This window comes from Arvicola amphibius, chromosome 9 (genome assembly GCF_903992535.2).
Source record: "Arvicola amphibius chromosome 9, mArvAmp1.2, whole genome shotgun sequence".
NCBI lineage: Eukaryota > Metazoa > Chordata > Mammalia > Rodentia > Cricetidae > Arvicola > Arvicola amphibius.
In genome coordinates, this window is record NC_052055.2 from 74,904,158 (window position 1) to 74,922,095 (window position 17,938).

Here is a 17,938-nt window from a genome sequence, read left to right on the forward strand (position 1 = left end):
TTTTTTACTCTATGCTATTTAAAAATGCTTGTTTTGAATAACCAGTACACACGTAAAGTTACAGATTCCAATAGTTATAGACAAAAGGCTATAAAGTGAAAATAAAATATCCCTCTACCTACCCTCGGTTCCCTCTGACTCTGTGCTCTGTGCTAGTGTCTTAGATTTCCTTCACAAAGATGCAGTACATAGCAGGAGTCACTAGCACCCACTTGCTAGCAGGTATCTTGTTTGCTATGTTTAGCATCTGTCCCTACCGTCTACTACATGTGGGAGGCTAGTGAGCTCAAAAGACAAACAACATCAGAATTCGGATCCCTGGGAGGTAGAGGCAGGCAGATTTCTGAGTCGAGGCCAACCTGATCTACAGAGTGAGAGAGTTCTAGGACAGACAGATCTACAGAGAGACCACCACCACCACCACCACCACCACCCTCCTCCAAAATCCAAATTCCTGATGTTATTGGGTTTTCTCTACTTGGATGCGCTTGTTTTACCCTTGTTTTTGAGCTGAAAGAGGACAGCGGGGACGGAAGGAGTCATTCTATCGGAGTGGGTTACAACAGGTGTCACGTGGTTCAGCAGCATCTTTTGTTTCGTTTTAGACACAGAGTCTCCCTGTGTTGTTCAGGTTGACCTCCAACTCACATCCTCCTGCCTCAGCTCAGAGAGGGCACCTCCCATCCCCCAGCCAAATGTAGCGGAGGTGATGTGACTGTCGCCCACAGGTGCTCGCCTCACAGGCTCAAGATTCCAGAGATTACGACACAAGAGTCAACTCTGCACCTAGTCCAGCACTGCGTTCTTTGAAAGTGACTGCGGGAGGCTTAGCTAAGTTTAGTTAATTAGTCAGCCAATAGTTCCAAGGCCACCGAAACAGAGTCTCTGCTTAGCCGAGAGTAGACTATGTTCTTTACAACTCAATCGCGATCATTTTGATCTACAAGATGCATAAATACATCTGGCACGGTAAGCAGAATGATGCCTCCTGTGGCCTATACCCTGATATCTGGAAGCGGATAATATGACATATTACACGGCCAGTGGGAATTTAGATGGAATTAAGGTTGCTAAATTTAGTACCCTAGAGTATTACAGTGGGCCTAAAATAATTCCAAGTGTCTTTCAGAGCAGCAGGAGGAGGCTGCTATGCTGATAAAAGCCTATAATACCACTCGGGAAGCTGCGGTAGGTGAATAGTAAGCTTAGCGAGGGGCTTGGGAGGTAGCTCAGTCAGTAAAGTGCTTGCTACACACGCATGAGGACCCAAGTTTGATCCCCATCACTCGCATAAAAAGCCAGCGTGAGCCGGGCGGTGGTGGCGCACGCCTTTAATCCCAGCACTCGGGAGGCAGAGGCAGGCGGATCTCTGTGAGTTCGAGGCCAGCCTGGTCTACAAGAGCTAGGCCAGGCTCTAAAAAAGCTGCAGAGAAACCCTGTCTCGAAAAACCAAAAAAAAAAAAAAAAAAAAAAAAAAAAAAAAAAAAAAAAAAAAAGCCAGCGTGGTGTTGTATACTTGGATTTCAACAGAGGGCAGGTGGACACGCGAGGATCCCACCAAGGGACAAGATTGATGACTCCCAAGCAGTGATAGCTAGTGCTGACCCCTGCCTTCCGTGTGCACACACGCCAACACTCAACCTGCACCCATACATAGATGTGAGCGAAGGAAGGCAGGGCACTGCCAGAGCAGGGTTGAAGCTTGACAAGAGAGAGGCAAGGTTGTCGGTTCCAAGGCTATAAAAAGGAGACAGAAGCCAAGGAAGGTGAGCAGGATCCCTAGGAGAAAACGTGAAGTGAACTCCATTCAGAGTAACGTTGAATGTTGAGAAAGAGTTTGGGGGAAGCAACCTATCCTTTCCAAATCAGTGAAGTGATGGAGGAGAGTTATCTGTCTATGTTACTTTCATTGGTTAATTAATAAAGAAAACAGCCTTGGCCCTTTAAGAGAACAGAAAATTAGGTAGGCGGAGTAGACAGAACAGAATTCTGGGAGAGTTGGGGAGAAGCTTCAGGCAGTCGCCATAGTGAGTCACCATGATTCTCCTCTCTGAAATGGACGCAGGTTAAGATCTCTCCTGGTAAGCCACACCTCGTGGTGCTACACGGATTACTAAATATGGGTTAAAGGAAGATGTGAGAATTAGCCAATAAGAGGCTGAAACTATGGGCCAGGCAGTATTTAAATGAATACAGTTTCCGTGTAATTATTTCGGGTGTAAAGCTAGCCGGCGGCTGGGTGGCGGGACTCAACCCCGCCGTTCCTTCTACAGTGAAGTTTTTACTTTTCATTCATTCATATATTTATGAATTGGTGCTTCTAGGAATAGATGTGTGGCTTAGAAAATTAAGGTGTTCATGGTGACATATACTTGTCATGCCAGTATTTTGGTGGCTGACACAGGAAGATATGAAATTCTAGAATACATAAACAAGAGAGTCTGTCTCAAAATAGGAAAAGAAGGTGTTCTGGGAAATCAATGCCTATACTTTGGTTTACGAGGCAGATCCTTATCAATCACCACTGGGAAAATAAGGAAGCTCATAAAATTGGTAACAATATTACAGGAGTTCCCTAACCAGGCAAGGACATTGGAAGCCTGGATCCTGGTCATCCACAGACTACTGTTAACATGTGCCTTTATGCAACATTGTAGAAGACACGTTACCATGACAACAGGAGCACAGGAGCAGGTGAGTGACAAGAAACTGAGCTTTTCTCTACAATGTATGTGTGCACGATGACCTGTGTGTATAAGTTTAGGTGTTTGCCCACCACGGCACACACGTGGGGGTCAGAGTACGGCCCGTGGAGTCAGCTCTCTCCTTTCATCATGTAGAGTCTGAAATTCAAATTCAGATTGTCAGTCTTGGTGGAAAGAACCTTTAGCCACTGAGCCGTGCCACCGCCCACTCCTTGTTTATTTTGTGTGCTTGTGTGCTTGTGTTCGTGTGTGGGAGCGCAAGTGCAGGTGCCTGTGAATATGCCGGTCACATGTGAACGCCACAGCAAGTTTCCTTCTCAATCACTTCCTAATCTTGATTTTGGGGAGGAGTTTCTCACTAAACCTGCAGCTCACTGACTCAGCTATGCTAACTGGCCAGCAAGTCCAAGGGATCCTCCTGCCTCTTATGGCCTCAGCAATGGGCTTACAGGTGTCACCGTAGAAGCCTCTTTTTAATATGGGTGCCAAAGATCCAAAATAGGATCCACATTGATTACATGGCAAGCACTTTATCTACTGAGCCATTTCCCAGGCCCTTACAATTTAAGTAATAAAATTGGAATGATAATTTTAACAACAAATTTGCCTTTATTCTAATGCAACGGGATTTTAATCAATGATCATTTTTGCTAAAACTTGATTTTACCACTCCATCTTGAATTTAGCCAAAGTGTGCATTTATTGGACTTAAAATGCTCAGCCGGGCTACTTCTCTATTGAATATTTACATATGTCAGAACCTGGATAGGCTGGCGACATCAGCTCAGAGTTATACAAGACAGTTTACTTTCTCTGCTACTGGCATTGAGTTTGTTTTTCTGTTTTGACTCCTTCTGTCTTGCAGGGGCAAATCCCCTTTGCTATTCTACACACTTAAAGCAGCTTACACTCTGATGGCCAGTCATCAGCAAGAGGAGATTCCAGCACAACTGTGGATTCCACACTGTGAAACAGTGAGGCCTGGGGTGGGGTTCGTGCATGGAATTCTAGCACTCAGGAGGCTGAAGGAAGGAGAACCACTGTGAATTCAAGGCCAGCCTGAGCTGCTTATTGAGAACAGTCACAAACCAACATTATATGTGTGTGTGTGCACGCGTGTGTGTGACATATGCACACACACACACAGACCTAGTTGTCCTGGAACTTGCTCTATAGGCCAGGCTGGCCTACACACACACACACACACACACACACACACACACGCACACGCACATGCACACACACACAAACGAGAAATATTGACACATGAACATATGAATAGATATAGTAAAGTCCAGAAACTGACCAATTATGTGCAGAATTAGGTATATGATATGGTGGTAATTTATTTTATTCACTATTTACTTTTAGGTGTATGAATGTTTTGTCTGTATGCTTATATGTGCGCTATGTGTGTGTTGGTCCTCAAAGGTCAGAAGAGGGTGTCAAGTCCTCTGGACCTGGGGTTGTAGATACCTATGAGCCCCCATGTTGTTGCTGGAAACCGAAACCAGGTTCTCATGTTGTTGCTAGGAGAAGAAACCAGGTCCTCTGCAAGAGCAGGAGGAGCTCTGAAACAATGGTGCCATCTCTCCAGTACCATGAGGTGACACACACATATATATGTATGCATGTATATGTGTGTATGTATGTGTGTATTTATATGAATATGTATATGAATATGTATATATATATATATATATCTTCTCAAACACTATGAATCAGTAGTCACTGAGAAGAGAATAAAAAAGCATAAGTAGAATCTTGATCCATGTGCTCGCAAATCAAATCTAGAGGTGTCACACCCTTACCTATAAAAAAAGGAAGTGTATGTCTGGTTCCAGGGGACCTGGCACCCTCCTTTGGCCTCGGAGGCACCTGCACTCATGTGCAGGCACACGCACACAGGCGTGCTGAATGTACACATGATTTTAAAAGGGGGGGAGCTGAAGAGATGGCCAGAGGTTAAGAGTGCTTCCTGTTCTTTCAGGGTCCATGAGTTAGGTTCCCACTACTCCTGTGGGGCAGCTCACAATTGCATGCAACTCCAGCTCCAGGAGATCTGATGCCCTTTCTTGGCCTTCACAGGCACCTGCCTCTCCCCCTCCCACATACACATACACACACATAGAAACATACACAGACACATAAATAAAAGAATTTTTAAAATAAAATCTTCCTGTTGTTGTTGTTGTTTATGTGTTTGTTTGAGATAGCGTTTCTCTGTGTAGCCCTGCCTATTTTGGAACTAGCTCTGTAGACCAGGCTGGCCTCAAACTCAGAGATCTGCCTGTCTCTGCCTCCCATATTATTAAGGCATGTGCCACCACTGCCCACCCCCCCAAAAAAAACTTTTAAAAAGAGAGAAAAATCTATCAAGCTGTACTTATGACATATATACTTCTGTGGTTATATATTATACTATATAAGAAATAGCTTAAAAATGAAAGATTTAAGAATAGATAAAAATTCCCTGGGGGTGTAAGTACATCTGTAAGTACACACCTAGAATGTACAAGGCCCTGGTACGATCCCAGCATAGCAAGACAAAGCGAAGAGGTCTAGTTTTATCTCAAAGTCTTGGAAGCTGGGGAGAGTGGTCAGCAGTTGAAGTGCTTATTGTGAGAGTCTGAGTTCAGATCCTCAGAACCTCATAAGTGCCAGCCATCCATGGCAGCCCATCGAGAAGCCTAGTGATCTGAAGAAAGAGCCAGCATCCCTGGAACAAACTGATAACTAGACTAAGGTGCTGGTGAGCTCTGGGTTTGAGTGAGAACCTCAGCCTCAGTGGATAAGATGTTGAGCTACTAAGGATGATTCCAGACTTCAGCCTCTGAGAGCCACATGCATGTGTGTGTACTTCTGTCCACACATAAGTGAACATGTACACACACACACACACATACACACACACACACACTCATTCAACACATAACACATGCAAAAAAGCTTCCAAACCTTTGTAAAAGTATTGATAATAGAGCTACATGCAGCTTTGTATTTTTTTCCTTTTCTTTTCCTTATTGAGACAAGTTCTGTTGTAGGATATTTGTACACTGTATGAAGGTGTATTTGCTGTGATAGTTGTGATAAAAAGCTGAACGACCAATTCTAGGCAGGAGGTATATGCGGGATTTCAGGAGAGAGAGGAAGAGGAGGAGATCATGGAGGTGCAAGAGAGATGCCAGGAGACACGGAAGAAACAGGATGAACAGTAAGCAACAGAACGTAGATTAGTATACATGAGTTAATTTAAGTTATAAGAGATAGTGGGACAAAACTAAGTGAAGGCTGAGCTTTCATAATTAACAAGAAGTTTTCATGTCATTATGTGGGAACTGGCTGGTGGGATGGAATAAGACTTGTTACAAGGTTCTTCACGTAGCCGAAGCTAACCCCAAACTCTATAAAGCAAGGTTGGCTTTGTGCTCCAGATCCTTCTGCTTCTCTACCTCCCAAGGACTGGCAGTAGATCCCTGTGTTACCACGCCAGGTTAAACTTTCTAAATGGCATAAAAGCACCATGAAATGTCAACCAAACAAACAAATTCCAAACATTAAACATCAATCAAGTCATACTTGACTGAATACATCAGGTAGGGTCCAACCAGGAAAAGAAAGACTCCTCCAAGTGTTTGCAGCAAAGACAACCAAATATAAGACTCGCCACGGGAAGAACTGGGAAGCCAGCAAGAAGCTCTAGTAGGTACAAAAGAATAGCTTGGTCACACCGGAACTGGAAGGACAAAGTTAGATGAGCCATCCCAGCAGCCAATCAACGGATCAGCCAGCTGAATCCAAAGCTCTTCAAAGGGAGCCCAAGCTAGAAGCAATGCACCATGGATGACGAAAGCAGCCTTGGTGTCAAGAGAAGTGTTTTGACTGAGTGCAAGCCCTGGAACCCACACGGTGGACAGAGAACTGACTTCCCCACATTGTCTTCTGATGGCCACGTGAGTGCTATGGTTCTCTCTCTCTCTCTCTCTCTCTCTCTCTCTCTCTTGCATGAGGCTGGGGGGGGGATGAGTACACACACACGTACATAAATAAATGTGAAAAAAGAGTGAGGTCTTTGAAATATCTAGAATGCTGTCTTTTTAAAACCTATTTCTGGAGTACATTGTTTGACTTTTGTTCAACAGGCAAATTGCTTTTGAGATCTTATTTCTCCTTGTATCTATGTGAAAGTATGTGCATGTGTGTATATGTCTAGGGAGGCCAGAAGAGGGTGTGGCATCTCTAGGAGCCAGAGTTTTAAGCCTTTGTGAGTCTGTGATGTGGGTGCTGCTAATTGAACTCTACTCCTCTGGAAGACAGGAAGTGCTCTTTCCTGTCGGGGCATCTCTCTTGACCGTCACGAAACAATTTTTGCCCGATCAGAAAAGTCTGAAACTGAGCCAGAGAGCTGTGGGTGCTTGGCTGAGTGGTGCGGGGTGCACATAGGGCTCACGAGGTTCCAGTCTTGGTCCAGGGCGCCTCTCCCCAAATTAATGACGGTCAGACTGAGTGATTAGAAGTGATTTTCTTGTACGCTTGCAGCTGGCTGGCATTTCTCCCTACCACACTAAATTTGCTTAAACTCAAATTCCTCTTTCTCAAGGTTCTTTCCCTCCAAACAAAGCTTTCCCCGGCACTTTCAATTCCTGTCTCTTCGAAGAGTCAGCAAGGAAAGCCCTTTCCCTTTCATTTTGATTTCAGAAACTTGCCAATGGATCCTTTCCTTCGGGGAAGAGACGCTGGTCTGGAACTTAAGTGAGACACGGAAAGTCCTTGCCAGCAGTGTCTCGCCCGTGCCATTTCCTGGGTCCTCGGCAAAGCGCTGATGTGTGGCGACTGGAAGACTTTTCCGTTCTGCAGATCTTTCATGTCTTTGCCTACTTGGGTTCCGAAACACCCGACGTGTCTCTGAAGGCCGACTTACTCCCTTACATCTGGTTTTAGATTCAACCACACAAGCACGAACTACTTCTCTAAGCAGAAGGTCATGACTCTTGGATGTTTTCGGTACGCGGTTGTGATGTTGTCAGAAGCTAGATTTCTTCAGTTTTTGCTTTTTCTTTGTAACAGATGAGAGGTAAGGTTTGAACAGGGTGGCGGTTCTGTGGTAGATAAACACACACACACACACACACAAGTGTAAACACAAATATGTGTTTGTGTGCGTAGACAGCGGTCTCTGGAAGGCCAGCTTTCCTCTGGTAGGTAGGACTGGCTGCTCACATGGGAAGCACTGTACACTCACATCCATCCAGCATCTCACACGAAGGGTATTTACTTCCTTCCCCCCTCCTTTGTACCCAGTATTTTAGAAAAGTTTATGACCTAATAGTAATAAGATAGATCTATTCTGAATCTATTTTAACCATTTTAAAATATTTATTTGCCAGGCAGTGATGGTGGTGGCGCATGCTTTTAATCCCAGCACTCAGGAGGCAGAGGTCAGCCTGGTCTACACAGTGAGTTCCAGGGTGGTCAGGGCTACACAGAGAAACCCTGTCTCGAAAAACAAACAAACAAACAAACAAACAAAAATTTTACTCATTTATTTACTGAGCCAGGGTCTTACTATGTAATCCTGGCTGGCCTGGAACTCTCTCTGTAGTCCAGGCTGGCCTTGAATTAGGAGAGACCCACCTGCCCCTGCCTCCCAATTGCTGGGGTTAAAGGCTTTTTAAAGATTCAAATTTATTTTATTGTATGTGTATGAATGTTTTGCCTGTGTGTAGGTAAAAAGAAAACCTGGAACTGGAGTTACAGGTAACTGTGAACCCCTATATGGGTGCTGGGAACTAAGTCTGTGTCCTCTGCAAAAACAAGTGCTCTTTGCTTGTTTGTTGTTTGTTTTGTTTTTCAAGACAAGGTTTCTCTATGTGGCCCTGGCTGTCCTAGAACTTGCTCTGCAGACCAGGCTGGCCTCAGACTGACAGAGATCTGTCTGTCTCTATCTCCAAAGTGCTGGGATAAAAGGCATGAGCCACCACTACCCAGGGTACAGCAAGTGCTCTTAACCACTGAACTTTCCCTACAACTGTTTTTGAGATTCATATTCTCTCTCTCTCTCTCTCTCTCTCTCTCTCTCTCTCTCTCTCTCTCTCTCTCTCTCTCTCTGTCTCCCTTCCTTCCTCCCTCTCCCTCTTACCTGGGTCATTAGCTTAGTGTGGTTGGCCTTAAACTTCTTTGTAACAGAGGACGACCTTGAATGTCCGAATCCTTCTGCTTCCATCTCCCAACGGCTGGGTTAACAGGCACGTTGCTACCGTTCTTGCTCTATGCCATACTGGGAAGCGAATCCACTGCCTTGTGCATGTCAGGCATGCAATCTATCAGTTACGTTATATTCCCAGTCCTTGGAATGGTATTTCAAATAGAATATAAATATGTAAAAATAATTTTACATTGTTACTTAATTGTTTAACCTATAGTATTTCCACTGAAGATGATAATGGAACACAAAGTAAGTGTGAATCATGAGCTTAGGCAACATCTCCACCAAGAATTTGCTATAAGTCTCATTCATTCATTAGAAGTCTTTGCAGCTGGATATGGCGGTGTGTGGCCGTGAGTCCAGCACTTGGGAGAAGGCTAAGGCAGGAGGATTGAGAATCTAAAGGCAGCTTAAGCGGTCTCACAAAAACACAGTTTTCTGTAAATGTTGTAATTTATTTAAAAAGAAGAGAAGTCACACCTTGCAACAGGGCTCACATAGGAGGTTTACTGGAAGAGGAGAGAGAGGGAGCAGAGAAAGGGGCAGAGACCAGTCTCTGAGGACAAGAGTCACAGAAGAGAGAGAGAACAGAAACAGAGAAAGAGGGGAGGTGGACAAGATTGGTGGGAGAGAGAGAGAGAGAGACGGGGGTGGGCAAGGCCCGCCTGTTGAAGGGACAGTAACAGATGTGCACAGGGGGTGCTCTTAGTGGCTGCATCTGAGGATGTATCCTGTCAGGATCCTAAGGGAAGCCAGTATAGATACCTGAATACTAACTGTAAATACTGAAGAAATAATTCCTTGATCTGAAATCGTGAAGAGGTAAAGAAATAATTTTTTATTCTTTCAAATGCTGTTGTATTTAGTGCAGTTGTTGTTGCTGTTTAGTTACAATAGACGCCCAGAATCTTGTACACCCTAGGGAAGAAACTGCTCCCCACTAAACAACCAACAGCCCTGTTCACGTCTTAGCCTGCCCCTCCTGAGAGCCTTCCACGTGCGCATAGCCTGTGAGACGGTGGAGATGCGTGGGACAGTTTCAGACTCGTAAGGCTTCACTGTACAACAGGAAATGAAAGTGGTATGAAAATAGCCTTTTTATAAGAGAAAATGCACTGAGTATCCCAGAAGAGGTTTAAACACAGATTTTTTTTTTTTTTTTTTTTTTTTTGAGGCATGAGAATCATATTCAAGAGAGTCATGCAGGAGAGGGCAGGAAACACCAGAGAGGGGAGCTGGGTTACAGTGAAGTTGCATTCCTTTTTTTATTTATTCATTATTTGTTTATTTTGATCCTTTGAGTCAGTGTCTCAATATTTAGCCCAGGCTAGTCTGGAACTCACTATGTCGCCCAGGCTGGACTTAAAATCATGATGATCTGCCACCCTAAGCTTCCCAAATGCAGGGATTACAGGTGTAAGCCACCATGCTTGGCTTTTAAAGTATCCAGTTCTGTTTATAACTCTATCCACTGGCCGACCCTTTCAAAAAGGTTTTTGTTTTTATTTTTAATTGTGTGTGCGTGGAGGGGGGGTATGCACATAAGTACAGGTGCCTGGAGCTGAAGTTATAGATGTTAACTCTCCTGGTCTGGATCCTCTGCAAGAGCAGCGTGTGCTCTTAGCTACTGAGTCATCTCTGCAGGCCCTACTTCTGTTTTGTGAGACAAGTGTCACTCAATAGCCCAGGTTGGCCCAGAACTTATTATGTAGACCAAGTTGTCCATCCTGATGGACATAGGATCATGGTGTAAAACACCATTTCTTACCACTCTTTATTTGACTTTATTTGTAACTGTTCTGTATTTTGTACATACTAGGCAAGTGCTCTACCACTGAGCTACCTTTTTATTTTATTTTATCAAGACTCGGTCTCATCTTTTGAGTGCAGGGATTAAAGGCCTACGCTACCATATCTAGCCTGGCTTCTTAGTTTAAACCTAAGCTACACAACAGCAAGAATGATGCCTCCTTCCTATCTTTTGCTACCCAGCTACACAAGCACCTCTTTGGTGCCTAGCCGAGAGTAGATCTTCAGTGACTGACGCAAGGAAACGGATCGGCTTCACGGATGGTGTGTAATGTGTGCCAGGCCATCTCCTGGTTGGCTCACACAACAAAGAAAGAGGGAGGAGTCAGTCCTTCCGTGCTTCTGCCCACCCCTTTTCCCCTTCCCTCCTCTTCTTTCAACAAAGGAAGACATCCCAGTTCAAGAAGCAAATTGACTAAGAACAGGCTAGAGTGTCAGCTGGAGAGTTAGTCTGGTAGTCTTTGCTCAGGTTCTACCGCTTCAAGGTCATGTGATCTTTGGTCACTTAACTACCCTTTGAGTTCCCTACAGTCCTACTGCTTGCCTCCAGAGCTACAGTGAGAGGCATGTCTGAGGAGGCAACAAACTGTATCTGACGGTGTCTGAGCCAAGAGGCCAGATGATGGCTGCTGTTCTGAATGTCATTGTTGCTCCTACTGTCAAGGTAGAAAGAGCGTGATTGATTTGAAGGCACGCATCGCTATTATAAACTGCTATCTTGTGAAAGGTCACTGGTTTAGAGTGGCTGCAGTTGGGTCCAGAATTACTCTGGGAAAAAGACAGCCGCCTGACTAAGGTCAAAGGTATTCTGTGAAAATGTATTTGGTAGTGAGGAAAGGTTAGAAAATCCAAAATATGCCATGTAGGTAGGGCTTACTAAACTGGGAAAACCGGATTGGCAATCTAGAGAGTATTAAAAGTTAGTGAGGAAAAGTACAGATGGGAGAAACGGGTAAAGATATGGCCTAGGAGATACAGTTGTTGGGGGAACGAGCAGCCCAAGTCAGAGACGTGCTTCTGATGGAGAAAAGAAGGTGTGTTGGTTATTTCTGTCAGCTGCACCTCAGGAACTTCAGCTGAGCAATTTTCTCCATCAGATTGGCCCGTGGGCATGTCTGTGAGGGATTATCCTTTTCTTCCTTCCTTCTTTCCTTTGTTTCTATCTGTCTTATGTATATTTCTTCTTTTCTTCTTCTTCCTCCTCCTCTCCCTCCCCCCTCCTTGTTTTTTGAAACAGAGTCTCACTTCTGTTGCCCTGGCTAGCCTGGAACTCACTATGTAGACTAGGCAGGCCACAATCTCAGAGGTCTGCTGGCTTCTGTCTGTCAAGAGCTGAGATTAAAGGTGTACACCACCACGTCCAATTCTTTTCTTGATTAATGAATGATATAGGAAGGCCCAGCCTACTGTGAGAGGTACAAGCCCTGGGTTGTATGAGAAAGCAGGCTGAACAGACCATGGAAAGTGTGACAGGAAATGACCTCTGCTTCTGATCTTGCCTGCAGGTTTTAGCTTTGAGCTGCTGCTCTGACTTCCCTTGATGACAAATTGGAACCTGGAAGTCAAATAAGCTCTTTCTTCCCCGAGTTGGTTTTGGTCAGTGTTTTGTCATAACAGCAGAAAGCAAAGCAGAAGAGAAGACACAGTCCATGTCCAAGGAGAAGCAATTCTGTAAGAAAGTAGACAGAGGTGTAGGGGGCCATTTAGGATGACCATTTTCCCTGGTTATAAGGTCAGAGTGTAAGTAAAAGCCTCGAGGACCAGGAGGGACGGTCCCAGAGTTTCAGGTAAAGCAGCCCTGCCTTCTGTAGATAACGCGCGTGAGAGAAGGCGGAGCAGGCGTGGGCTGACCGGAGGCTGCAGAGCCTGGCTGACGAGCCACATATAGAATGTGGTGAGGCTGTGGGAGTGGCGAGATGTGGCCGGAAACCAGCAGAATGGAATGTGAAGGCTCAGGAAAGAGAGGGGAACATCTTGGTTTATGAGCTTTTTCTGCTTTGGCAGGCATTTAATTCTTGGCATCAAAATAATGTCATTCAGTGCTCAGTACCACACACACACACACACACACACACACACACACACACACACACACACACACACAGAGAGAGAGAGACACACACAGAGACACACACACTCCCACCTCTATCTACACACACTGTCTACACACCCAGTATTATACATGTACATTTAATCTCCAGAACCTCATTCCCCACATTCAGTCTACAGCACCATACGCACACACACACACACACACACACACACACACACACACACAAACACGGGGTTGGGGGAGATAGTGATTCAAAGTTCCAGTGTCCTATGAGAGATAAAATCTTCTCTGTCCTTGGCACAGTTGGGGAAGTTAAGTGGGGATGTAAAATAAAATTTCCACTTCTTGTTTTAGAAACAGACGATGACAGAAACACAGAGATACACTAATTGAATGAGTGCCTTTTAGTACCATATTAGGTCAGACGCTGGCCAGGGGATAATGAGCACATATGGATGGGATCTTCTGCTCAGAGTCCCTTGGGTTAGTATTTTAAGAAGAAGCCCTATCATGTAATTGTCTCACGAGTGCTGGGATTACAACATGTGGGCCGCCATGTCTAGTTTGTGTTGGTACTGGAATCAAACCCAGGGCTTCACGTATGCCAGGCAAGCACTCCACTAACGGAGCCTCATCCCTACTCCTGCTTTCTTGGCTTTTTAGCCCATGCTGACCTCGGACTCACTGCATAGCCGAGATGATCTGGGACTGCTGATCCTCCTTTATTTATTTCCCAAGTGCTAGGATTCAGGCATGAGCATCCATGCCTGGCTCTGTGTAATTTATAGAAGTTCCTGAGCAACGGAGACACAAATTAGTAATATTATTCTCTTTAGAAAGTGTCCCTGCAGTGGAGTGATTTGTGATATGCACCGCTACTACCCGGCTTATGGACAATACAACACAATAGCATTCATTGTAAACAACTCAAGCAATTCATGGCCTAATGAGATGAAAAGACGCTTCTCAAAAGATTAAAGCATAATGTCTAATACATATATGAGAAAAGTTTAATATCACTAGTCTTCAGAGAATGCAAATTCAAATGACGCTGATATTCCGTCTCAAGCCTGTCAGAATGGCAGTCATCAAGACAAGGAATAATAAGGCATCCAAGCCTGTAATCACAGGATCCAGGAGCTAGAGGTGGGCGGATCAACATCATCTTTAGCTACAGAGCAGTAGGAAGCCAGCCTGGCATGTACAAGAACCTGTCTCAGAAACAAATGAAACAACTGGCAATAAAAAAGGGAACCTCTCTGGGCCTCTGGTGGTGCGTGACTTACCCTTAGCACTCAGGAGGCGGGCAGAGGCAGGCAGAGCCCTGTGAATTTCAGGTCTACCTGGTCTATATCGTCAGTTCTGGGCCAGCCGGGGTCATATGGTGAGAACCTGGTATAAAAGAAGAAAAAAATAAACCACAACTAAAGTGGGGGGAACCCACACAGTGTTGATGGGGATGAAGTAGTGTAGCAAGTCTGGAAATCAGCATGGACGTTCCTCAAAGTATTAAATCAGGTGTATACCACATGACCAAACTGTACCCCTCGGTATCTACCCACAAGACTCCAAGCCGACATGTCACAGGGACATTTGCACATCAATGTTTACAGTAGTACCAGTCACAATAGCTAAGTGATGGAACAAACCTAGGAGTCCATCCACAAAGAAATGGATAAAAACATGTGAGATATGTTTGTGTGTGTGTGTACATAGAAACATAGATATACACATAGGTATACAATGATCCTTTTAGTCATGAAGAAAAATAAAGTTAAATGTTGTTTACAGGAAAACAGGTACAACTGGATACATACAATATTAAGCAAAGGAAGTCAGTTTCAGAAAAACAGGCACTGCGTGGTTTCTCCCATGTGCGGTTCTTAGATTTCATGAAGATATGTGAAGTTATGCATGTAGTATGACATGAAGGTAGGAGCGAAACTGGAGAGGATCGGAAGGAATTAAGGTGAAAGGCGATAGGAGGAAAGGGAGAGGGGAAAGCAGATGGAGGAAATAAGATCCAAATATACTGATACTTATATGAAAATGCCCTCATGTGATGTAGCAATATGTAGAACAAACATACACAAATGAAAATACAGAACAAAGCAACCAGTACTCGGGAGGCAGAAAATTAATTTAATTTCTGTAAATTACAGGCTCTTCTGCTTTACATAGTGAGTTCTAGACTAGCCATGGCTGCACAGTGAGACCCTGTCTCAAAAATCAACCAAACCAACAAAACAAAACAGAAACAAACCAAATCAACACAACAACAACAAAACCACACCAAACAAACAAGGGTGAAGGAAGAAGGGAGAGTTCACATTTTATTGGTCTGTGCTATGTTGATTTTAAATACAGCGTTTTTTTGCAATAGGAGATTTCATCCAAACTACAGTAAACTAATTATATGCAGACAGAATACTCATACATAAAAAAAAAAATAAATCTTCAAAAAATAAAAAAAGGGGGCTGGAGAGATGGCTCAGTGCTTAAGAGCATTGCCTGCTCTTCCAAAGGTCCTGAGTTCAATTCCCAGCGACCATATGGTGGCTCACAACCATCTGTAATGAGGCCTGATACCCTCTTCTGGCCTGCAGGCATACATGCAGACAGAATAAATACTGTATACATAATAAATAAATAAATAAATATTTAAAAAGGTATTTCACAATCAATAGGGGCCAGTTTTAAGCATGGAATGGAAAGTCAGGCATGAAAAGCCAGGCATGAAAGCTACACATTTAGTTTTAGCACTGGAGAAGCAAAGACAGGAGGATCTCTCTGAGTTCCAGGCCAGGAGAACTCGTCTTAAAAACAAAAACAATTACAACAAACAAACAAACAAACAAATAAAAGCATAGAAAGGTAGCATAACTTGGAGTTCTACCGTTTGGGAGGAGAGGAAGCAAGGTCTCAAGCTGGAGACCAACCTGGCCTACAAAGTGGGAGCCTGTCATTGACAAACAGCCTTAACATCCTGGAGACTAATACTTCTGGAAAGAGCCTCCTGTGGAAGCTCCGGGCTCCTGTGACCCTGCCTACCGCACTGGCTTCCAATCCACGGCAAATAGCATCGTTACAAAGATCCCTGCGGTATACAGGATGGCCATTTGTTTGAATGGGGCCTTCAGGATTTTGCTTTTTCTCTCCCTACTGTACTGTTATTAATGAATTAAAGACAAGTCTTTGGAGCTGGGGATCCGGGCTTGTGCACACTAGGTAAGCAATGCACGGAGCCTCCCCACCAGCCCTAGAGTTTAAAACATTTAAAAGAAGTACAATAGGAAAATGCTCAGAGTGGTCACAGGTCTCCACATAGCTCCCAAAGTGCTAGTGGGATAACAGGATACTGTCACAGGCTGATGGATAGGACACTGGCTTAGCAGAAGGTGGGGAGGGGATGTGAGGAAGAGACTGGATGCCTACTTTTTTCTTGAACACACAGTATAGTCTTCATGATTAAGACTGTAATTTCCTACAATTATAATTGTTTTCTAAAAAGGGATTTTATTTTTTTTTTAAAGATTGAGGTGGTAGAAACTTAACTGCAGCAGAAATTAGCCAAGCCAAACAAGATTATAAAACACTGCTCAGGAAGCCTAGTATTTTGAAACTAAGAACAAAGAAACAAAGAAGAATTAGTTTCTGGCACCTTTTGAGCTCAAAAAGTACTTAAAAACAAACATTTAATTTTCTTTCTTTACTGTGCTGGTCCTTGTGAAGTAGTTTTTACCAACAGGAAAATAACTGCTGATGTTTCAACACAGTCATTTTTCTGTCCGTGGCCTAAGAAAACTTCAGGAGAGGCATGAATGGAATTGGTCAGAAATTGTGTCAGTCACAGAGATCGCAACATTCTTGAAGCCAGAGTAACATGTTCACTATATAGAAGGAAAAAAAAGGATGATTGATCAGAGTGAAATGAATCCCTTGCCCTGGCAAACAAAGAGTGGAGAATTGATGAACTAGAATTTGCACACTCAGAAGTTTAGGAAGTACTTACAAACTTCCTTAGTGACATGAGAGTCCTAAGGAAGGGACTTACGAAGTCTTGGCATGTGTCTTTGCCCAAAAAAAACCGTCTTGCTGACCTTAGGAAGTATTTTTACAGATAATTTTTAAAGCTTAAAAATAAATTTCTGAAAAAAAATTTCTGGGGGTAGGAGATGGCTCAACTCTTTAAGGGGTGTGCTGCACTCACAGAGGACCTGGGTTTGGTTCCCAGCTCCCACCTCTGGCGGCTTAGAATTGCCTGTAACTCTAGCTTCTGGGGATTTATTGACCTTTTATGGCCTCCACAGGCACTGGCACACATGGGTCCACAAATATGTAGGAACTCACACATACATGTAAAAATAAATACATTTCCAGCTTTCATGGTTTTGTCTTTGGAAGACACTGCTGACTTCAAGACCGATAGTTTTCAGTTTTACCTCTCTGCTGTTCGCCCTTTTCCCTGAGCCTTGCCCTATGCATAACATATATTATTTTAAAGCTCTTATACACCTGACTTTGTGTATTTCAGGCTGTTTATTATGTGTTTATGTTCCGCCTTTGGGTTAGAATGCAACGTCACTGAAGATGGGCTATGAATTTTTTATTCGTGTTGTTTGCTTGGTAGGAGACAATGAACATATTGCTCAATAAATATTCGTCGACTGAAGCGGGAGGCAGTGTGCTGTGCTTTCAATGCTCCGCAGCTGGCATCCCTTGTGCAAACCAAATGTTTTCCTTGGTTCTCCTTGGACAGAAGTAATTGTAAACGTTTTATCCACTGTGAATCTTAACAATTCCTGTTTCAAAATCGCCAAGGCAACCCTTTCGAGGCAGGAAAGGATGCCCGTAGCAGGCCTATGGGAGACAGTGAGAAGGGATATTTAAAAGTTACTACTCTAGCCAGGTACTTGTTCTACACCGCACAGATTTTTTTCAACACATTTAAGAGTTGAAGTGCCAGTCAGGTTCTTTAACTCAAGGGCCTACAAAAAATAAATGGCAGGGTTGAGTTGCAGAGACCCAACTTGGCCTGGTCCCAAAGGGCAAGACAGTTTTAAGTGTCGAGTAGCTGTGAGAATTCCATGACTTAATTTCTCTGAAAAGCACAACAGTCGGCAGTCAACACATGCTGCTCCGCATATTCGCTCAGGAGCTGAAGGT

At 43.9% G+C, this 17,938-nt stretch overlaps 1 protein-coding gene across 1 annotated transcript in view; it reads left to right on the plus strand.

The window, feature by feature from the left end:
* LOC119823731 (CD2 associated protein) overlaps positions 1–17,938 on the plus strand; it is a 119,141-nt gene that overhangs the window by 24,460 nt on the left and 76,743 nt on the right. Inside the window, 4 exon segments of the mRNA XM_042055758.1 lie at positions 632–706; positions 1,531–1,721; positions 3,571–3,696; positions 5,821–5,919. Coding sequence (XP_041911692.1) covers positions 632–706; positions 1,531–1,721; positions 3,571–3,696; positions 5,821–5,919 — 491 coding nt within the window.